Source organism: Mustela nivalis (genome assembly GCF_964662115.1).
Source record: "Mustela nivalis genome assembly, chromosome: 1".
Lineage (NCBI taxonomy): Eukaryota > Metazoa > Chordata > Mammalia > Carnivora > Mustelidae > Mustela > Mustela nivalis.
In genome coordinates, this window is record NC_139020.1 from 154,812,799 (window position 1) to 154,835,985 (window position 23,187).

General features: G+C 45.5%; 1 protein-coding gene across 4 annotated transcripts in view; it reads left to right on the forward strand.

Annotated features, from left to right (window-relative positions):
* Positions 1–5,976: 5,976 nt before the first annotated feature.
* ACVR2B (activin A receptor type 2B) overlaps positions 5,977–23,187 on the forward strand; it is a 40,843-nt gene continuing 23,632 nt past the window's right edge. For all 4 annotated transcript variants that reach the window (XM_082745804.1, XM_082745806.1, XM_082745805.1 and 1 more), the window contains exon 1: positions 5,977–6,463. In XM_082745804.1, coding sequence (XP_082601930.1) covers positions 6,412–6,463 — 52 coding nt within the window. In that variant the 5' untranslated portion in view covers positions 5,977–6,411. The remainder of the gene's footprint in view (positions 6,464–23,187) is intronic.

A 23,187-nucleotide genomic window follows, 5' to 3' on the forward strand; every position in this document is an offset into this window, starting at 1 on the left:
TCTTTTTCTTGCCTTGTTGCAATGGGTAGAACATCCAGTATAATGTTGAATAGAGGTAGGAAGAGCAATTATCCTTGCCTTATTCCTGATCGTAGGAGATGATTTTCTTTTCTTTTCTTTTCTTTTTTTTTTTAATGGTAAACTGCATGTTAGCTGCAGGATGTGATGTGATGTGATGTGATGTGATGTGATGTGATGTGTTGTGTGTTTATCCTCCCTGGTGTTTATCAAGATTTTCGGATCTATGGGATTCTAGTTTTCATGAAATTGGAAAAAAGCTTAGCCATTATTTCTTCAAATACTTTTGCTGTATTCTCTGGGATTTCAGTTAGATATGTTAGACAATTTGTTATTGTTCCATAGAGCATAGAGTTTCTGTTCATTTTTTTCGAGTCTTTTTTCTCCCCATATTTAATTTGGGTAGTTCCTATTGCTATGTCTTCAAATTCATAGATCTTATTTTTCTGTAGTGTCTTAATCTGCTGTCAGTTTCATCCAGTTAATCTTTTAAAAAAGATACTACATTTCTTTTATTTCTAGAAGTCCATTTTGGAAATATTTTAATTCTCTCTTCATTGTGTTCATATTTCCTTTAAATCTTTCGGTATATTTATAGTAGCTTTAAAAAATCCTTGATTTATAATTCCATCATTCTCTGTCTTCTTTTTCTATCAACTGATTTTTCTCCTATTAATGGGTCACATTTTCCTTTTTTTTTTCATGTCTAGGAAATTTTTATTAGATTTTGGGTTTTGTTACTGCTTTATTGCAGAGGGTCAGAATTTGTTGAATTTCATTTAAAAGTGTTAAACTTTTGTCTGGTAAATACTTAAATTGCTTGTGTATCAGCTGGATCAATTCAAGACTTGCTATTGTGGACTTATAGGGGGAATCTTTATTCTTGGCAAGTTTACCTCTACTTCTATGGAATGACCCTTTGTGTTTCCACTCTGACAGTCTTGGCTGTTTAATGAGGACTTTCTACTGTGGATGGTTAGAACTATAAAAACTTCCCTTTCCTGTGTGAGTTCTTGGAGCTATTCAGCTTCTGTCTTTCTTTCTCTCCCCCCATGGAGTTTCATTGTATGCATGTATAACTCAGAATTCAGGAAAAGACACAAGGAGACTCCTCTGCAGATGTTCAGCTTTCTTTATGTAATTCCCTCCTCTCTGGTACTCCGCCAGAGTAAAATTTGCTCTTAAATTTGCTGCAGCCTTCTCCATCTTCAATCTCATTCTCTGTTCTCAACTCTGCAAAGTTTCTAGGCTCTGCTTGGGATATGCTTCCTCCATTGTGGACTGCAATTTGTCTTCAGGCAGAAAGCAGGGTCAATTAAAGGCTCCCTTCATTTTTTCCTCTTCTCTCTCTCTCTCTTTCCTCTTTCCTCTTCTCTATAAAAGCTGTCTTACAGCTTGTATAATGTCCAAAAATAGTTCCTTCCTATATCTTGTCCATTTTTCTTGTTATGGTAGAAGGGCAAAAGCCGTTCCAGTTACTGTGTGATGGCTGGAAGAAAAATCTTATCCAGCTCAATTTTGATTCCATTTCTAGAAGTTTCTCCTTAATGTAGGAGTCTGATCTAAAACAGAAGCCTGGCTAATCAGTTTTTTTTTTTTTTTAAAGATTTCATTTGTTTGTCAGAGAGAGAGAGAGAGAGAGCACAAACAGGGGGAGCAGCAGGCAGAGGGAGAAGCAGTCTTCTCACTGTACAAGGAGCCAGATATAGGATTTGATCTGGACCTTGGGATCATGACCCAAGCCAAAAGGCAGACACTTAACCAACTGAGCCACCTAGGTGTCCCTGGCTAATTAGTTTTAAAAGTTCACAGGGACAAACTGTCCTAGCTCTTTCTATTCTTACCAGAGTCTCCTTGCATTCCCTTGTGCTCGGACTGGGGAAGCCCATCCCAGTTTCACCTACTGTTATTGAACCATGCTTTCTGATGAACCTCTCTTAGCCGTCTCGGGATTCTGTTGTTCTCAGGAACCAGATAGGCTGCTGCGTTCTTCAGGTTCCCCTTGCACAGATACTAGTCCATGCAGATTGCATTGCTGTTGGTAGTTCATAGTTTATATCAATTTTCTTGTATTTTTGGTGTTTTGGGGGAAAACCTTGTCACCTAGTTTTCTTGTAAATGTACATGGGTTTTCTGTTTTTTGTTTTTGTTTCCATGCAGTTGTTCTGTGAGAACTATGGAAGAATTCAAAAACCATGTAGCCACCAACCTTGCTACCACTTTCCTGGAATCTGATAGAAGTTTTAAGAGCCTGAATATAATTTACTTTCCCTCTCTCACTGCAATAGTAGAAGCATGTATCAAAATGTAACCTCCATTAGCTTGTGTCACTGAGTTGTTACAATGAATATAACTTGCTTGGTGACTCACAATGGGCAGGTAGCATGAATGAAAAATAAATTTGGTTGTAAGCCATTGAGACCTGAGGATTTCCCATTACCACAGTGTAATCTAATCTATTTGAGAGACCTTTATACCCAACCCAATTAAATTTAGTTGACCTGAATGTGGTCACTGTAAGTTAAGAGAGAGTGTGAGGAGAAATATGAAGATAGGAAGAAAAGAAATAAACCAGCTTGAGAATTGTCTAGGAAATAACTTTTAACATTGATGGCACACAGAATAGATTGGAAATAAATGGATAGCTTACTAAGTTTGGGGGGAATTGTATTGCCAAAGAACTATGCACCCACCCCCATTATATAGGGTGAATAGTATCCTCCGAAATCATTTAATGTGGTACTGCTGTAACTAAATTACCCACTATTCTAATATATGTATGTTACCCTATATCTCTCATAATAATAACCCACCATAGCATATCTTTAAACAATGAACTGAGAGAGGCTGGGGCCACTTTACTTTTTTTTTTTTTTAAGATTTTATTTATTTATTTGACAGAGAGAGAGAGATCACAAGTAGGCAGGGAGGGAGGCAGAGAGAGAGAGAGGGGGAAACAGGCTCCCTGCTGAGCAGAAAGCCCGATGCAGGGCTCAATTCCAGGACCCTGCAACCATGACCTGAGCAGAAGGCACTGAACCACCCAGGCGCCCCTTCACTTTTTTTTTTTTTTTTTAATGAAGAGTTCTCAGAGTAAAATTACAGAAGTTGTGGTTATTTTAAGTTTATCTCGACAAATAAATGCATTTAACCTTCACCATATAATGCCCTATAACAATTCAGATACCAAATCCTATTTTAATGCTATAATTGTCCATCTTCTTCCATTAGCTTGATACTGAGGGAAGCCATGCTCAGTTGTTTCTTCCCAGTTCCTTGGTCTCTGACTTTGACCATTGAGCAGGGCGGGAAGTAGGGGAAGAATGGTCCTAAATACAGAATTCCTGAATGACACAACTCCCTGCCATAAGTCTTATAGTACACATTTGTTGTTTTTTTGCCTTTCAGCTTCCAGTTACCTCATTTCTGATACCAAATGAGGTATTTAATGTTCTTGTAGTTCAGAAGAACAGAAAACCCAAACCAAACTTGATTTTCAGATATCCACATCATCTTTCCCTATCAGCCTAGTATTGGTTCATGAACAAAATGGTAGCAGAGTTACAGGCTAATCTCATGAGCTCAGCAACATAGATTTCAGCTCTCCAAGAGAGTCAGATAGTGGTGGTGGGGATCGCAGGGGCTCTGAGGTAGAAACAACCTTAATGTGTTTGAGGAGCAGAAAGCACACCAGTATGTCCGGGAATAATGGGGAGGTGGAGAGGAAGTTGGAGAGGAAGACGGGTGGATTATGTAAAGCTTTATTAGGCATTGTAACAGGAAGCCATGGGAGGCTTTTAAGGAAGGGAGTAATGTGATACTAGTTCCAGATTTAAAAGATAATTTCAGGCTCTGTATAGAAGTTGTACTATGTAACAGGCAAGAATGAAAGCAGGTGACTAGTTACAATCCCTTCCAGTTCACTGCTGTTGCAGTGGTCTAGATGTGAGAGGTTGGGTGGCTATGGTATATATGGAGAATGTGGCTTGATGGTTGATATGTTTTTGAAGCCAACTTGCTGATGGACTGAATATGGGAGAAATCAAGGGTGGCCCATAAAGTTTTGATTTGAGCAACTGGTTGTTTGGTTATGCCATTGATTCAGAGAGGGACAACTGGAGAAGCAGATTTGCAGTGAAAATAGCGAACTCTGCTTTGGCTAGGTCAGGTTGGAGACGGCTGATAGGCTGTCAAATAGAGATGTCAAGTAGGCAGTTAGGTATACAAATTTGGAGTTCCCAGAGACATCAAGATATCAAGGTGGAAGACATAGATGTGTTGGCAACTTGGACTGCCCTGAGTCATTATGATACCTATCCTGGTGTGGAATAGAAGAGAGGAACCAGCCAATCTAATTGTTGCCACAGTGGATTTTATAGTTGCTATCTTCCAGCAGAGAGAAGGCAGCGATTTATCTTTTCTAGAAAAGCCACTCATTCTGAATGTGGAGTTGCTCCAACTGCCATCATGTATCTATCCATACAGCCTCCTGTAGGATTACCCAAACACCAGATACACCACCAGGGGATCCCATACTACACTGCTTCTTGCTCAGCACACAGCAGCACTCAATCCTGTGTTAAAAGGCCTACACAGGGATTGTGGCAAGGAGGTGCTGTCCTTTTCCACAGGGTTTTTCCAGAACTGGAAGGGACCTTTAGAGACTCAAATCTTCCTGGGTGGTGACTCCAAAGATCCCACACTTTGGGGCCACTATCCAGAAGCTCCTGATGCTTTTTGAAACTGGGGGGGTGGTGGGCCCTCATTTCAACATCAATCAAGGCAATATCATTCTGTATGGTGGACTTTTACATAATATCTTGTTTCAATAAGGTTTCTGCTTTTTGAAAAATGCAAAGCAGAGTAATCTAACCTCTTCACTTTCTGCGTAAGGAAACAGGCTTAAAGAAGTGAAATAACTCCGATTTCCAGGCACCGCCTCCTTCCTGGCTGCCTTTACCCTGCTCTTACCTTGCTCCAAGAAAGGCTGTGGCAAGTCATGAGAAGCCAAGGAACAATTTCTGTATCCAAGGATCCTGCACATCATCCTTGAGTTGTGATGGGTTTTCCCTCTTTGGCTGGGAGCCCCATCGTGACCTTCCCAAGGTCTGTTGTGTGATAAGGAGAGTGGAATCTGAGATGAAGACCAAGGGGCCCGGAGGAGGAACGTGGCAGGGGAAGAGGGCAGCAGAACCATTTGCCAGACAAGATCTTCAACAGGGTGGACTGGAGGCAACTGAGAACAGTTTTGAAGGTACAGACTGAAGCAGGGGTGGGGGTGGGCGGTGGGAGTGCTGAGGACAAGGGTAAGTTTGGGGAAACCAGATGCCATTGGTCCTTTTCCACCGGTGGCTGCTGTGCAGGGAGGGGCTCAGCGCCCTCTCTCACACAGGTGGGTCCAACTCCAGGATGCCCAGATGCCTTTGAGAGAGAGAGAGAGAGAGAGAGAGTGTGTGTGTATTAGGGTTGCAGACATAGAGGACTACCTGTTATTTCAGAAAAGATAGGCTTTTCTGCCTATTACTTCGGCACGGAAGACAACGACCTTCCCACGGTTGACACTGACCCCCATTTCAAAGGTGGGGAAGTGGAGACGCGGAGGTGAATCCTGGCGAGTCCCGGGACTGTCCACCCACTCCCGCCCGCATCGCAGGGCAGTGCGTTCGGGAGGGTGGGCTCTAGCACGGAGCAAGAATCACAGGTGCGGGGCCCACCGCGTCCCAGCGACCACCGCCGCCACCTCTGCCAGCGCCCAGGGCCAAGCCCTTTAGTCCAGCGGTGGTACGCGGCCTCCCGGAGGGCGGAGGGCGCGGGCTGGGGGCGGGGCCTCCGTGTTGTTGTTTCTCCCGGGCACCGCCCCTCAGGGGGGCGCGGACCACGCGGCCGGAGGGCCCGCCTCCCCTCCCCCTCCCCGCCCAGCTCGCCCGCCTCTTTGTATCCAACATCCGGGTTTCCCCGCTGGCTCGGCTCTGCGGCCGCGGCTCAGGAGCCATTTTGGACTCGGTTCAGGTCCCCTCCCCCCACCCCTCCCCCCCGTTCATGGCCCCTCCGGACTCGGCCCCTGCGCCCGGGGCCCGGGCCCAGCCCCGCCGCGCTATGCCTGAGTCGGGCGCGCCCCGGCCCGCGCCCCGCCGCCGCCCCCCGGTCCCCGCGTCGCCCCGGAGCCCGGGCCGCAGCCTGCGCGGCCCGCAACGGCCCTGAGCCCGGTCCCGCCGCCCGGCCCTTGGAGCCTGCACGCTGTCCGGGGACGAAGGCGCAGGAAGCGCGCGGGGAACGAGACCCAAGGAAGAAGCGGGAAGAAGAGCGCAGCCGCCGCTGGGCCCTGCGCGCCCCGAGAGCGCCGCGCGGCCCCGCTCGCGGGCTCCGGGTGTCCGCGGGGCGGCGCCGCGGAACATGACGGCGCCCTGGGCGGCCCTCGCCCTCCTCTGGGGATCGCTGTGCGCGGGTGAGGACGGGGCGCGGCGTGGGGGGCGCGGGAGGGCGTGCAGGGCCGGTCTCGGGCGCCGCGCGGTGTTTACCAACAAAGGGCGGGCCCGTGGCCTCCTCGCCGCTCCACCTGCACCCAGCTTGCCCCTCCCGGGGCGGGGACTGGGGGCGCGCTGGGCACCGTGCTTGCCGATCTTGGGGGGACGATCTTGTTCGTTCGGCGGTCTGGCGACCGCATGTTCGGGGCTGGGATCCAGAACCTCAGGGTTGGGGTTCAGGCTACTTGGGCGCGTGGAACCCAGGGAGATTGAGAGGAAAACCAAAGCGTGGAGAAGGTGGCCAGATCTAAAGCCGGGTGGCGAGATCGTAGGTGCAGGAGGGGCTGGGGATAGGACTGCGCGACCCTCAGAGCCACTAGGTGTTGCGGAGCGAAGGGGACTGCCTTCACACAGCTAGGAGGAGTCCCCTGCACCCCGTCCCACCGGCATCTGCCTTGTGTTCCCTCAAGGCGGGCGGTTGGCGCCAGCTCCCACCTACGCCCGCTTTCTCTGTGGCGGCCCCAGGACGCGAGATGCGGTCACCCAAAGGACTGCTTTGTTCAGGGCTCCTGAGAAGGGAGGTGGGGTGCGAAGGAAAATTAACAGGTCCGTTTGTGCCTCTGGGAAGCACGTGGCGGAGATGGGTGACCGGCAGGGCTAGTGTTAAGCTTGCGTGCCTGTGGTTGAGCGTGTGTGTGTGCGGGTGTATACCCGCGGAATTCCCGCTGGGAAAGCGCTTTTCCCCAAGGCCGAAGCAGTGATTTTCCTCTTCTAGCGGTGTTGGGACGCGCCCAACTCGGGTTGCGCGCAGCATTGGGCTCCGCACTCCGGTTCGGATGGCTCCAGGAAGACCCGGGAGGTGTGGGGAGCCGCTCTTGAGGCTCTAGGGAGAAGACCAGGGAGGTCGGGGCGGTTGGTGCGCGGAAGCCAGGGCACTGGGTCCTGCGCGTCTTTGTTCCCAGCCCCCATTACACATGCAGCGCGGGTCTCCTGCCGCCGGCGTTGGCAGCGGCGCGGAGTCTGGGAAACCCGTGAAGGGCGGGGCCTGGCGTGTAGGGGCGGGGCAGGGATCCCCGGGCTCCTGCGGGTGGCTGTGGGGGAATCTCCATCCCACCCCACCCCCAATCTAGGCCTCCTTTTAATGTAGCGTGGCTTAGTTGTCTACAGCTAAAACGAGTGAGTTGTCTGCATGGAGTTTGGCGTGGAGTTTGGAGCTGCGTAGCCTGAGCGCGGGGAGGAGGGGATGAAGACCCTCTTATTGGTACTTGGGCATAGTGTGGGAGGGAGCGTCGCGGCTCTTTTGGAGCCGTTTCCCGTGTGGTAGAAACAAAGTGGTGTTGTTGAACTCATTGCTCTCTCTTTTAAGTGCTGCTTTGAGATGCTTCTGAAGGGAAAGGAAGGCATTGCTCTTCAGAGGATAGGGCCGCGCAAACCGACTTAATAGACACGCTGTAGCCCACTTGGCTGTCTAGATCCCTCTTCTTCTATGGCAGGGCAGCCTCAAATCTGGAACCCTCATCCTAATTTGTCTCCATCTAGTCTCACCAGTCTCATCTCCTTCTCTGAAGAGGCAGGGCAGGGCGGGGGGTGGGGTGGGGATTGGGCCCCTGGAAGGACTTTATTTCCCTCTTTCCCACTACCCCCCACCACGTGGCTTGGGCAGTGCTGAGCAGTGTGTTCTGCGAAGTGAGGCAGCTGGAGTTAGACTGAAATCCAAGTACCTATGTTCCTGTCCAGAAAGGAAGGTGGGGTGGCTGGGTGTTTCTTGTGACCACAACAGTGGTGGCCACTGCCCTCACCTGTGAGGAGCGCTGGGAAGAGCTGCCCCAGGCCCACGGAGGGGGAGAGCTGGCTCTCCTGTTCCTTCGATTTCATGGGTTGCCTTCCTTCAAAGTCTTGACTTGCTGTTCAGAAGTACCCCATCACCTGCAGCACACACAGGAGGAGGATCAGGGACAGCACTGTCCAACAGAAGTGCAGCATCAACCATGTATATAACATAAAATTTTGTAGTAGTGTTAATGAAAGGAAAAAGAAACAGGTGTCTTAGTCTGTTTGGGCTGCTTTAAATAAAGACTATAGGCTGTGTGACTTCAATAACAGAATTTGTTTCTCACAGCTCTAGTGTCTGGAAGTCCGAGATCAGTGTGCCAGTATGGTAGGGTTGCGGTCAGGGCCCTCTTTCTGGCTGGCAGATGGCTGTCTTCTCACTGCATCCTCGCATGCCCTTTCCTCAGTGTTTGGAGGGCTAGGTAGAGAAAGATGATTCTTCCTCTTCTACTGACCCCAAACTGAGGGCTAAGTCTAACCCTGATTACCTCCCAAAGGCTCCAGCTCCAAATACCATCGTATTGGAGGTTAGGGTTTCAACATACCGATTTTGAGGGGGACACATAGAAACATTCAGTCTATACCTCTGAGACTAATAATACATATATGTTAATTGAATTTAAATAAAACAAGAAAAAATAAACATTCAGTCTGTAACAAGGTGAAATTAACTTTAATGGTATGTTTATTTACCTTAATATATACCAAGTAATCATTTCATCATGTAATCAGTATTAAAACGGTTAATGGGACATTTTACATTTTTTTGTACTATCATCAAAATCCAGTTGTATTTTATTTTATTATTATTATTTTTAAAGATTTTATCTATTTGACAGAGAGACACAGTGAGAGAGGGCGTGGGAGATGGAGAAGCAGGCTTCTCTCTTGAGTAGGGAGCCTGATGCAGGGCTCCATCCCAGGACTCTAGGATCATGACCTGAGCTGAAGGCAGATGCTTAATGGCTGAGGCATCCAGGTGCCCTTCCAGTGTGTATTTTAAACTTAGAGAATATGTCAACTCAGACTTTCCCATTTCAGGTGGGAAATGGGAAATATTTGGCTAGTGGTTACTATATTGTATGTTGCAAGTCTAGAAGAAAAGGGGGAATTTATGCTGTAATAATGGCACATGGTGTTTATTACAGGACCACTGTTTGTTCTTCAAGTTTTTTGTGGTCTGTGCCTGGCTCAGTATCCTTGTGAAATAAGTCATTTGGTTCTTGCCTTGAAAGACACACTTCTGTGGGTCTCCTTAGAACTTCTGACATCAGTCTCTGTATTTGGGGTTCAGATTAGGGCCTGTGGGGGTGGGGTGTATGCTTTCTGAGTGGAGTGTCAGGAGCCACTGGTGGAGGGGGACCTGGCTCTTATCTGTCCCATGAGGAACTACCAGCTTTGCCCCAAGTTTTCCTCAGGGCTGGATACTCTCTGATCCACAGATGTTGTGTGTTTCCTCAGGAGAGAAGTGTGTGTGTATGTTGAGTGAGGTGACCCTCAGCCTTGTTGTAGTGGTATACCTGCTGGGTACTCCTTGCTGGCTGGCTGGGCTGCCCTTTCAGAGGAGTGGTCACTGTTATCTCCTAGAGGCTCTTCTGAGCTAAATGATATGAGAAGCTCACCCAGTCTTCCAGGCTCTGTAGCTATGTGAATAAACAAGTCCTGGGACCCCACAGCCTCCCACAGCTTGGGTGGGCCTCTGGTGTACTACTCTGCAGGGTTTTTCTGGGCATGGAGAATCCTCAGATAGCACCTAGACCTCTCCTGGCACTTCAGCTAAGGAATTTTCAGGGAACCCAGTGAAGGGTGCCCATTCTGTACTGTGGACCTGTGTATCGTGAGCCCCTCTGAGAATCTGATGAAAGCTGTGGACTCTTCCCCCAGGTGACTACAAATAAAGAGAGAGCACATGCACATGAGAGCCAGGACAGGTATTGTGCATGCACACTTTCCCTTTAGCACTGATACCAGTAAGCCTGTAGCCCCCTGCATTGGACTCCGTGAAGTCCTGGCTGCCCTACACGTAGCCACTGTACCAGGCCTGAGGGGCAACTTGTTGCCCTTGGTGGGGGGTGCACTGGATTTCTTCCCACATTGCTTCTAACTGCAGGATGGGACTTTTTTATTTCTGCCTTTTGTGATCCCTGTGTAGTGTTTACATTTCAGCCCTGCTCCCCTCCTTTCTCTCCTCCTAGAGGCAGCCCTCCCTGGAGGGCCTATGCATTCAGCCCCTTCCTGGCAGCTCAGGGTATTGTAGTTGGAGACCAAGGGACATCAAGTGAAGAGTTAAGATTCCCTTGTAGATACTGGCCTGTTACTGTGGATGGAGATTTGGGGGCTGTGAGGAGGAGCTGGTGTGGGAATACTTTTGAGAATGACACTGGATAGACAGTTCTCAGGGTTCTGGCTGGGCAGACCACATTCTAGGACAGGGTTTCTCAGTCTTGACACTATGGACAATCTGGACCCCATGATTCTTTGTTGTGTGTGTGTTTGGAGGTGGTGGCGGGGCGACCTGTCTTGTGCCATGTAAGATGTTTAGCAGTGTCCCTGGCCTCTGTTCTCTCAATACTAGTGGTACTTCTCATTGTGACAACAAAAATGTCCTGGATAGAGGGCTTGCAAATCACCTCAGGTTGAGAACTCCAATCTAGAGTGTTCCCATGCTTCAAAGAGACAGTTGTGGGAGGTGGGGTTATCGCTAATGCCCACAGCACCCCCTCTTCCCGGATTCAGGGTGGCAGGTTGGAGTCTCCTCAAAGCCTGGGAGATCCCTGCTTGCTCAGCCTGCTCAGTCTTGAGAATTTGATTTGAAATGAGCGGCTCAGGAGTCCCTCTGCCAGCCGCTGAGGAGAATCCTGGCGTCCTTGAGTTTTCCCAGAAGCGGTTTGGGTTTCAGGGAGGTAGCAGCTGTAGGTGGCTGGGCGGCCTGCCTGCCCGCACCCGCCCACCCTCCCACCCGCCTACCCGCCTCTGCCCGCCGCCTTGAGCTTTGCACAGGGGCCTCGCCCTCCCACTCGCACAGAATGTCAGGCAGTGCGTGTTGCCGAGGCCACCGCGCCGCCTGGAACCCCGGGGCTGCCGGCCTGGGAGCCGCCCGAGCTGCGGCTGGGAGCTGAGGCTGGCCAGAGCAGCGCTGGGCTGCAGCAGGACGTGGGCATGCCCCTGCCCTCGAGCAGGCCGGCCGCCTGGCGCCCCGCCGAGCCCCGGGACGCCAGCGTAGGGGGGCAGCCTCTCCCCCGAGGTATGGGCGCAGGCCTCCACCCTGGCCTCTAGGAGTTGGCGGGTAGGCCCTGGGAGGTGGGCTGGGCAGCGCGGGCGCCAGCACTGGCGGCCCTCACCCAGGGGGTTGGTCTCTCTGCGCGTGTGTGCTGGTGTGCTGGCTTGGCAGGCGGCAGCCTCCTGTCTGTGCTCCATTCCAGCCTCTGCTAGCGAGGGCCTTCTGGGGGCTCCTCTCTAATCTCCAGCTCAGTGAGGCACAGCTTGCTGCACTGGGACCCTGATTGCAGACTGGGCCCTTCAGGTGGGAGGACACCGTGCCCATCGCTTGCATTTCCAGGTTCTCCACACCACTGCTGTGTCCCTGTTTATTGAAAGGGGTTGACACTTCTGGTTCAGTCTTGTTGCCTTCTCAGAATTCTTTATTTTCTTTCCTTCCTACCCATTCAGTCTTTGTTCTGCAGTAGACACCCACCCCCTTGGGGCTTTTTTTTTCTTGGTCTTTCTCTACCAGACTGGGGCCCGGCCTGGCCCAGACGGGCCTGTTTCCAGAGGACCTGGTGGCCCTGCTCCTGGATGCCCAAGTTGGGGGTGAGGATGGGAATGGGGGAGAGGAGGTGCTGCTGCCTTCTTTTGAGTCTCTTTTAAGTTTCTCCGTGATGTCTCAATTGGCTGTGCTGATTATAGGGGTTGGAGGTGAGCTGTGCTTCCTGGCCCAGGATCAGTCATGGCTTCCTGCCTTTGAACAGCCCCAGGCTTTGCCCTGGTTATTACAGTCTTGCTGGACACATATATGTGCCTTTTTCAGACTCAGGGACTGGCAGCCCTATCTGGGTGTTTTCATTCATGGACATGTGGTTATTGGGAGCAGGTGTTGGAAAGACAGCCTGGCCCACTGGGCAGATGTGTGGCCCTCATCCCAAGGGACCTTCTCTAGGGGCCGGGCCTGCCACACAATGGGACTTCTCTTTGGTCAGCCTCTCGGCTGGAGCAGAGGTGTTTTATGAGGTGAGCTGGTGTTCTTGTTTGCAAATGTTCCTCTGCCGACTATTTCAGTTCCACTCTGACAACCAAGGAGGCTAAAATTAGTTCTGGGAAGGAAAAGGAAGGCTGATTGGAAACCCAAGCCCTTGGCTGGAGGATGGAGAAGGTTGCTTCCCGGAGTTTGTGGTCAAGCATTTCGGAAGATGTGACCAGACCAGCTGTTGTCTGTCCATCTGAGGAGAGGGTGGGGCCCTGCCGGCCTCCTCAGGCTGAACCAATGGAAATGGGAGGCTGACTTGGAAGCTGACTCTCTTGAGTGTTGATGTCAGGATGTTTTTTTCTTCTGGCTTGTGTAGTGGTGCACAGTGTTTTCAGGTATGAGGACAATGCCTTTTAATGTCTAATGTCATTGACAGTCCTCTTTCTACCTCCCACCACCCTCCCCCATTGATTCAGAAAGAATGTGTGAGTTCTCAGAGCCCTGGGCCGACAGCCATGGGTTAATAAACCCATGTACTTTTATGTACTTTTTGGGAATTTCCTTGTCACTCAAGTTTTGATGTTCCCTTCAGGTGCTCAATAGCCAGGCAGTCCAGGGCCTGCTTTAGAACTGGCTTGGGTGGGAAGTGGGTTAAAGAGGAGCCCTGTGGCTCATGTTTCATTGGGGGGGAGGTCTAGCCTTTCTGCCTGAGAAACTGGGGATCAGGGTTCAGCTGCTCTAGGACTTAGAAATAGAGGGGCTGAAAAGTTTCAGAGGTGAATTCTGCTTTCCCTCCCACCAGGCTGGCCCCTCTTGTGAACCCCCAACCTGAGAGTGGGTCCTGTAGGGGCACTCAGGGGAAGGAGAACTAGGACAATGCAGTTCTGCCTCCTCTGCCCTGAATAACCACTCTGAAACCTCCCTTTACTCAAGGGTCTCCTGGTTAGCTACCAGGGTATAGCTGGGGGGTATGGTATCACTTGGGCCATATTTCTTTTCTCATTTTAAATTTTATTAATTTCTGATTTTATGAATGATACACATACATTCAACTGCAGAAACCAGAGCCTTTTACCACCCTCAGTCCCCACCTGGTCCCATCTGAGTCCTTCTACACATTTTATCTGTGCATCTGTGGAAGTACTTAGAGAAATAGGATTTTTTTTTTTTTTTGAAGATTTTATTTATTTATTTGTCAGAGAGAGAGAGAGACCACAAGTAGGCAGAGCAGCAAGCAGAGAGAGAGGGGGGAAGCAGGCACCACACTGAGCAGAGAGCTCGATGCCGGGCTCAATCCCAGGACCCTGAGATCATGACCTGAGCCGAAGGCAGAGGCTTAACTCACTGAGCCACCCGGATGCCCCTCTATCCAGCCCCTCCAAAAATGCGAGATTGCAGAGGTTGGAAATAGCCCACTTCGTAAAAGGTGCCCAGACAAGGTCTAGTGTCTGAGGAGAGCCAGAGAGGCTCCTTCCTGTGTCTGAGCCTCCTGTGTTGATAGAGGAGAGGTAGCAATGGACTTGCCAGTAAATGCTGCTCTGGGTTTGAGATGGCAATGCATGTGTGTGTCTGTGTGAGTTCACCAACCAGGCTTTACACTGCCTTCAGCCTCCAGAGAGAAGGAGGCACTTGCTGAAGGTTGTGAGGAGCTGTGCATAACAGAGTACCAGCACTGGTGACCCCAGTGCATTTGACAAGATTGTGGCATGGCAGGACCCTGATTTCACATGTAGGGATCATGGTGGCAGGGGATATAGGAGACACTTGTAGAAGAGTTATTTTAGCATTTGGTGAGGAGCTTCTTATGACAGAAGGGGCTCTGGTGAGCTTCACTTCTGTCTGAGCGTGTGCAGTATTCCCTTGTATAACTTTCTGCCACGAATGGCCACGGAACTAGGGAAGATAGTTTGAGATAACTTTTTCCCAGAGCCTTTGCTTTCCTAGTCTGCTTCTTCAGCATGCTGTCTGCTGTTTCACCACTCTTTCCCTGGGATTCCTTGTGTAAACCCACTTGTCAGGCTCTGCTTGTGGATTAAGGTGACTGTGGACTTACAGTACTGTTTCTAGGATGAATGACGTCTCGGTCAGCTTTCCCACTTTGTGCAGGTGATTTGCACTGTCTGTGCCTTAGACTGATAGGGCAGCCATAGAATGGGTGGCTTTGAAATACCATAGACTGTGTGTCTTCAGTAACAGAAATGTATTTTCTCACAGTTCTGGAGGCTGGAAGTTCTCTTCGGGGAGCCAGCAGGGTTGGTTTCTGGTGAGGACTTTCTCTGGTTTGCAGATAGCTGCCTACATACTGTGTCCTCACATGGTCTTTTCTCTGTGTGTACATGCACTTCTGGTGTCTTTCCTCTTCATCCGAGGATACCAGTCCTGTAGGATTAGGGCTCTACCCTTACAGCCCAATTTGACCTTAATTACCTCTTTAAAGGCTTTACGTTCAGTACAGTCACATTGGGAGTTAAGAATTTTGGGGCAGGGGAGACACTCAGTTCAGTCCCCAACAGTTTGAAATAATAAAATTGATTGAAAGGGAATTCTCTTTCCCTCTTGAGTTACACTTTGGAGTGGAAGTTACTTTTTCCATGCCTCCAGGGTCTGATTAAACACTTCCATGGATGGGATTATCTACATAGGTGATTTCAATTTCTTTGTATGGGTAGAGCCCCTTTGGCTATTATGTGTTCCTGAAAATAGCCTAAAAGCTGGGTGAAAAGTAGATATGGAAGCTTCCTCCTATGATGACCAAGACCAGCCCTCTTTCTGAAGGCATCTGGAAAAGATGGACAGATTGCAACAACATCTTTGGCTGAAAGCAACTTACAGCTAAGAAGATACTGAAGACCTACCAGGACAGGATATGTGTGAGACCCTGGGTGGTGACTTTGATTTTTGAGTCTCTTTTTAGCCCTTCTATATGGGCAACCAAGAGGGTTGCATTTGCATTTGATGGCCTTGTGGGACTAAGGAAGACAGGGATTGGAGTTTTCAACTGAGGACAAGTATGATGAACCCCTCCTTTTGAGTTGGAACTCCAAAAACTTGGGGCAAAGGGGAACCAAAAGAAGACAAATCTAAAGCAGGATTAGGATGTTCTGGAGTTACTAGTGCCCTTAGCTGCTGGCTAGGAATACATGTAACATTATAAGAATGTTAGGCCTCAAGTTATTTTACAGACAATTTTGCACATATCATTCATTACTGGGTGATCATGATCATTTTAAATAAGTAGCCATTTAAAATAAATAAATAAATAAATAAATAAATAAATAGCTTCAAACCTGGGTGAGCTCCAGACTGGAGTTATCATAGGTATATTGAAAAATCATGCTTGCTACGATCAAGGTAATGAAAGTGGGGATTTCAGTAGAGAACTGGAAGAATATAGAAGAGCTAAACGAAAACTGTATTATAGATCTACGTTGTATATGGACAGAAATTAAGAACTCAGTGGATGATTTTATCAAGAGATTAAGTAAAACTGAGGAGATATTAATGAACAGGAAGATCAGAGGATAATAAACAGACTTAGTCCTGGAAAGAGAAAAGGATAATACAGAAGAGAGGGAAAGATACAGAGAGGACAAAGTGAAACGGGCTAAGATCCATGTAATCAGAGCCACACAAATAACCAGAAATAAAAGAAGCAGAAGAGATAATAGCTGAGAACTTTGCAAAATGAATGAAAGGCGTCAAGCCGCGGGTTCAAGATGCCCTGTGAACCTAGATAAGATAAATAAAATTTACTCACCTAATCTTATTCTGGCCAAACTTCTGAACACCAAGGAGAGAATCTTAAAAGGCAGCCAGAGAAAAAAGGCACATTTACAATCAAAAGAGTAATGGTTATATTGACATCTAACGTCTCAGTAACCGTGGAAGCCAGAAGACAATGGAATGATAGCTTTAATGCTAAAAGAAATAATTGTCAACCTAAACTTCTATATTAAGTGAAACTATCTGTCAAGAATGAAGGTATCAGGGCACCTGGGTGCCTCAGTCATTTAAGCTTCTGACTCTTGATTTTTGCTCAGGTCATGACCTTAGGGTTGTGCGGTCGAGCCCCATGTCTGGCTCCACATTCAGCTGGAAGTCTGCTTGAGATTCTCCTTCTCTCTGTCGCTGCCCTTCTCTTCTCTTTAAAATAAATACATAAATTAAAAAAAAAAAAGAGTGAGGGTATCAAGTAAAGAGAGTGTTCTTCAGGCAGACGCTAAATGATCTAAATGGGAGGTCATAGATGCAGAAAAGAATGACGAACACTGCATTTGGACATGAAAGAAGTGTGTTACTGAGTTTGAAATACATATAAAAGCATCACATGACAACAATGCTATATGGAGAGTGCAATGAACATATAATTTAATTGTTCTAAAAGTTCTTACATTGGCCACCATGAAGATGAAACTACCCATTAATGTTAGGTTTTGATAATTCAAGGAGGCATCTCTGGGGTAATCACTAAAGGATAGAAAGGTGATAACTTTCAAGCTAATAAAAGGGACAGATGGAATAGTAGGTAATTCACAAATTGAAAAGAAAGCAGTAAAAGTGAGATAAGGGAACATAGAGCAGGAAAGGTAAATAGAACTAATATCCTTAATGAATATAAGATGCAAAAGTCTTTAAAACATTCACAAATAGAATCTAGCAATATGTAAAAAACAAAACAAAACATCATGGCCAACTGTTTAGTCTCAACTATTTTAACTGGTTTAACAATTGAAAATCTAATCTGCCATCCATGTTAATAACAGAGCAAAAAACAAAAAACCAAAACAGTATTATCTCAGTAGCTGCAGAAAAAACCTGTAGGGTATAATCTTTAATTCTTGGAGTAAAACAGTTTGGAAATGCAAAGGACTACAAAGAGTCAAGGCTATCTTCAAGAAAAAGAACAAGTTGTGCCTACTGGATTTGAGGATTAAAATGGGAAGCTTTTGGGATGCCTGGGTGGCTCAGTGGGTTAAGTGTCTGCTTTGGACTCAGGAGTGATCTGGGTGTCCTGGGATTGAGCCCCACATCATGGTCCCTGCTTGGAAGGGAGTTTGCTTCTCCTTCTCCCTCTGCTCCTCCCCCTGCTCATGCTGTCTCTCTCTCTCTCAAGTAAAATATCTTTAAAAAATAAATAAAATGGGAATCTTTTGGTGTTAGATAGCGAAATAGACAATGGAATAGAATAGAAAGTCCAGTTACTTTAAAATCTTTGCTAATTCCAACATCTGATCATTTTAGAATTAGTCTCCAGCAATTATCTATTCTCTTGAATACGAGATACATTACCTGTTTTTTTATATAATCTTGGATTATATCTAAATATTGTGAATGATAATTGTAGAGGCTCTGAATTCCGTTATGTTCCTCTTAAAAGCCTTGTTTGTTTTGAGTTTGTTTTGTTTTGCTGGTGGTGTTTTTTTTTTTTAATTTTTTTATTTTTGTGTTAATAGGTGGTTATATTGGCTGAATTCATAAACTCTTCCATGGTGTATAGCTCCTGAAATATCTGTTTTAGCTCCTTTAGGCTTTCTTGGTTGCTTGAAGTGTGTTTGGTGCCTGTGTTAAAGGTCAGCCAGCAGTTTGAACCGAGTTTACATGTAGACTCTGGCTCCCATCCCAGTGTGGCTGTCACCCTGTATCTCCTTTGGTTTTCATCTTTAAGATACCTATCACTATCTCTTGTGTTGCATCTTTGGGTTTTTGTATCCTTGTTGTATCTTCTTTTTTTTTGTTTGGTGAAGTGTATCCTCTAGTACCTTTTTGAGAAAGGGTGATCTTACTTTTCTCTTTTCTTCCTTCACATTTCATTAATAGTTGAGTGGGTATGAGCTTATAAATAGGACCCCCCCCCCCCAGTTGGCTGCAGGAAGTATAAAGCCATTGATTCCTAATTTTTTATAGGTGACACTTCTCTCTTGATAACATTTGTTATGGGTTCTTTTCTTGTCCCCACTGTGGTGAAATTTCACAGTGATAGGCCTTGCTGGGAGGCCTGTTTTCATTCACTGTGATGGTCTTTGATTTCTTCTCTTTTGTTTTCTCCTTCCACAACTCCTGTTACTTAGGTCTTGAACTTCTGGACTGGGCCTCTAGATTCCTTTTCTGTTTTCTCTCATATTTTCTGTATTTGTGTGTGTTTACTTGACTTTGTGAGATTACTTCAGTGTTATCTTTTATTCCTGTTGGTTTTAATTTCTGCCACCATATATGTATGTGTGTGTGTATATATATATATATATATATATATATATATATATATATTTAAAAAAATTTTTTTTAAAGCTCTTTCATTCTCTGATTTTTTAACAATGCCATTCTGTTTATTTTTCATGAGTGCATTGGTTTTCTTTTTTTAGCTCTCTGAAGGTATTGATAGGATTTTTGTAAAGTGAAGTTATCTTCTCCCTGCATAATCTCTGTTTCCTCCAAGTTGGACCTCCCCCCCCGCCCCGCCTGTTTTTATCTCTGTCGTTCAGAGAGCTCTAAGCTTCTGAGTAGAACCTACCAACTATAGGATGATCTGATGTTTTTGAAGCTAGTTAGACTAGATAGACTCTCCTGAAAAGTATCTTCTGCTTTCTGTTTGGGGATTGGTGGGGGAGGGTAGTAAAGGTCTGGCTGCCAACATCCTAGGAACCATGGTGGGAGGACAGCTGGAGTTTCTGTACTTCGTATATTGTTCTGTATACGTCTTGTGTCAGTATGGTACCTGTGCCCTCAAATTTTCCCACTGCTCCCTTTCCAGAGGCTCTTTATTTTATCTTCTTTAGAAAATAATCTACTGTCTGCTGGGTTGGAGGAAGCAGCCCCCAGCCATGGTGACTGGTAGTGAGCTCTGAGAATCTGGCCAGCCTTTCTGTCTTTGGATTCATCTTTACCTCCACTCTTACAGAGACATCTGATTACATACATTCCTGAGTTTTGGAGGATCCTGGGTGGAAATTGTGTTGCTTTTCAGCTTTCTCCACAACCAATTCAGGAGTCTTTGTGGTTATTGACTACTTGTGTGTCTGCTTTCCAGCTTCTGTGTTTTTTTCCTTTTGTTTGTTTGTTTGTTGTTGTTTTACCTCTATGGGTTTATGTTTTAAAAACTTCTCTGTGCTGTGGTTTTCATGGAAGTACAGGAGATAGAAAAAGTAATACTTGTGTATAATCTGTAACCTTTACCCAGAAGCTCTCTTTTTAGTATTCTTTAGAAATGGTGTGGCTTGGAGAAAGGCAAGGATTGCAGAGAAGGCCCTGGACCCACACTTTGTTCTATGGGAGCATGGTGTCTGGGACTTGTTTATAGAGTCAAAGCTGGAAGTGAATTGAGGTGACTTGGCTTGATTTCCTTGTTGCTAGGCTGGGCTTGTGAAAGCATATAGAGCTCTTCCTATCACCCTTGGAAAATACTTCTGGATTTACTTTTCGGCAATAATAGTGAAATAGTAAAACAGTTGATAAATGTCCTCATGCAAGACACATAAAATCTGGATAAGATATAATTAATATCCTTTTAAAATGGATGTGCGGGTGCCTGGGTGGCTCAGTTGGTTCAAGACTGCTGTTGGCTCAGGTCATGATCCTGGAGTCCCAGGATGGAGTCCCGCCTCAGGCTCCCTTTACAACAGGGAGTCCGCTTCTCTTTCCACCTGCCCCTCCCCTCTCTTGTGTGCCCTTGTGCGTGCATGCCTGCTCTCTCTCTCTCTCTCTCAAATAAATAAATAAAATCTTTAAAAAAGTTAAAGAAATTAGAATGGATATGCATAGCTGCATATGTAGGAAAGTAAGGGAGAAGGAAGAGGAGACTGAAAATTAGAACTGCATTAGTTCTAATTAGGACTCTGTCCCTATCCCTAAACTTAGAGGTGTAGGTTTAGTGACAGTGTGTAAGGCACTTAGAGATAAGGTATGAAATTGAGACTGAGGCCCTCATATGACAAAACTTCTGTGGGGTTATACCTTCAGTGAAATTATGGACTAGAAGAAACATTCTTTTGCTGATAAAGGGAGTATATAATGAAAGGTCTTGGCCTAGGTTGATAGGGAGGCTGGAGTTTCCCTTGAGAATTTATAGCCATGGGTCTGTGCTTACATGAGCTTGGAGTTGAAGTTTATACCAACTAGTGTTCTCTGGGAAACTTGAAGTTGAGAAATTAAAGTGATTCCAAATTGATGATATCCTAGAAAGTTTGGCAGAAGCAAAAAAATAAATTATCTTTGGAACATTGCCCCCTCAAACTTGGCCTTCGAGTATTCTCACAGAAGAGGCCTGATGAACATAAGATATGTATCCAAAAACAGAATCCAAAATTCTGAGGATCCTAAATTCCAAACACACCAGGAAATAAGATACCATGAGTGAAAAATCATCATCTAACAGGTGGCAGAGATAAATGTTCAAGAAATTAAATTTTGGAGTTAATAAAATAAGGGTTTGAGAGTATGCCAATAAGTATCAAAATTAATCAGTATCAAAATTAATCAAGAAACTTTTTTTAAAAATAGAGCTTCTAGAAGTGAAAAAATAGGTTAATTGAATTTATAAATTAAGTAGAAGAGCTAAACAGCAAATTAGACACAACTAAAGAGAGAATTAATAAATTGGAAGTTAGGCCATATACAATTAATCCATAGTGGTGCCTAGAGACAGAATTGGAAAACATAAAGGCAGAGTTAAAATACTGGATAGAGGGGCATCCGGGTGGCTCAGTGAGTTAAGCCTCTGCCTTCGGCTCAGGTCATGATTTCAGGGTTCTGGATTGAGCCCTGCGTTGGCCTCTGTGCTCATCAGGGAGCCTGCTTCCCCCTCTCCCTCTGCCTGCCTCTCTGACTACTTATGATCTCTGTCTGTCAAATAAATAAATAAAATCTTAAAAAAAAATACTGGATAGAATGAGAAAGTCTAATATACTCCATTTATTTATTTATTTATTTATTTATATTTTGAAGATTTTGTATATTTGAGAGAGTGCACGTGAGAGAGAGAGCACAAGCAGCTGGGGAAGGGCAGAGGAAGAGGGAGAAGCAGACTCTCCGCTGAGCAGGGAGCCTGATGCAGGACTTGATTCCAGTACTCTGGGATTATGACCTGGGCCCAAAGCAGACTCTTAACTGATGGAGCCACACAGGTGCCCCAAGTCTAATATACTTTAATAGGAATTTCAGAATCATAGAATAGAGAGATGCAATACTAAAATTAATAAAAAGCCAATAATTGTTCAGAATTGATAATAGAAGTAAATCATTGAATAAAAAGCATATTTTTCCAAGCAGTGTAAATAAACATATACTTAGACACATGGCTCATAGTGAAACTGTAAAAAGATGATCTAAGAAAGCTGAAAAGACAGAGTATCTACAAAGTTAAAATAATAGCAGACTTTTCAGCAACAGCAGTAGAAGTCAGAAGACTATGGAATAATATTTTCAAAATGACCAGAGAAAATAACTCAGCCTGAAAGTTTATGTTCTTTTAAACTGTCAGTTGGGAAACAGGGCAAAATAACATTTTCAGAAAAGCAAACAAAAGCTTTTCTACCAAAAGATCTTTACTGAGGGAGGATGTTCTTTTAGAAGGACAGTGGTCTCAGAAGGAAGAACAGAGATGTAGGGTTGGCTGAGCAGATGAACTGATGAAAGTTTGGACAAATAAGAAAATACCGAGTATATACAATAGAGATCATATCTGCTTTGGAAGGCAGATAAGAACAGTGGTGGCAGATTAAATATTTAACACCAATATTACATCAAATTGATTACGTGTTGTTGGAAGGAGGTAGTTGGGTCTAAAGCAGTTAAGTTCCTATGAGGGATGGTAGAGATATTGATTAACTTTAGCATAAATAGTACGTATTAAAGTTTAAAGGCTAGCTTGTAATAGAATAGATACAGAGTGAGTTATTTCAAGACCAGAGTGGCTGAAATGTGGAATTAAAAAAAGATATTCAAAGGTGGTAGCAGTAGAGAGAAAAAAAAAGTAAATATAGCAGTAATCATGAATATAATGGGATTCAGGTCTAGGTCAAAGACAGTGTTAAGTTGAACTGGAAGAAAAAGATAAAGATTTAAAATAAAAGAAAAAGATAAATTCAGAAAATACTAACCACAAAATGTTGTATATCTACATTATTAACCTTTTTGGTGAAGAGCAAATAAACAAATAAAGGGAGTTACTATATGGTTAGAAAGTTTTTTGTTGTTGTTGTTGTTAAACATATATAATTTTTTATGGAAAACACATCTCTTAATGATATGAAATTTTAAAAAATGTCCGATATCTATGAATAAATATTATAAACACAAAGAACCAAGATTCAGCATTAATTTCATAAAAAATTTTCATTTTTATAGATAAGAGCATTGAGAAATTTTGTTTACATAACTATAGCTATGAAGAAATTTTCATAACAATGTACTGAGTTCTTTGAACTCTTCGTTATACACCAAAAATCACATGGTGACCCACCATCAAAAACTAATTTTAGGGGCGCCTGGGTAGCTCAGTCGTCAAGTGTCTGCCTTCGGCTCAGGCCATGACTCCAGAGTCCCGGGATCAAGCCCCACATCAGGCTCCCTGCTCAGCAGAAGGCCTGCTTCTTCCTCTGCCTGCTGCTCCCCCCACTTGTGTGTGTGCTCTCTCTCTCTTTCTCACTATCAAACAAATAAATAAAATATTTTATTTAAAAAAACTAATTTTAATAATCT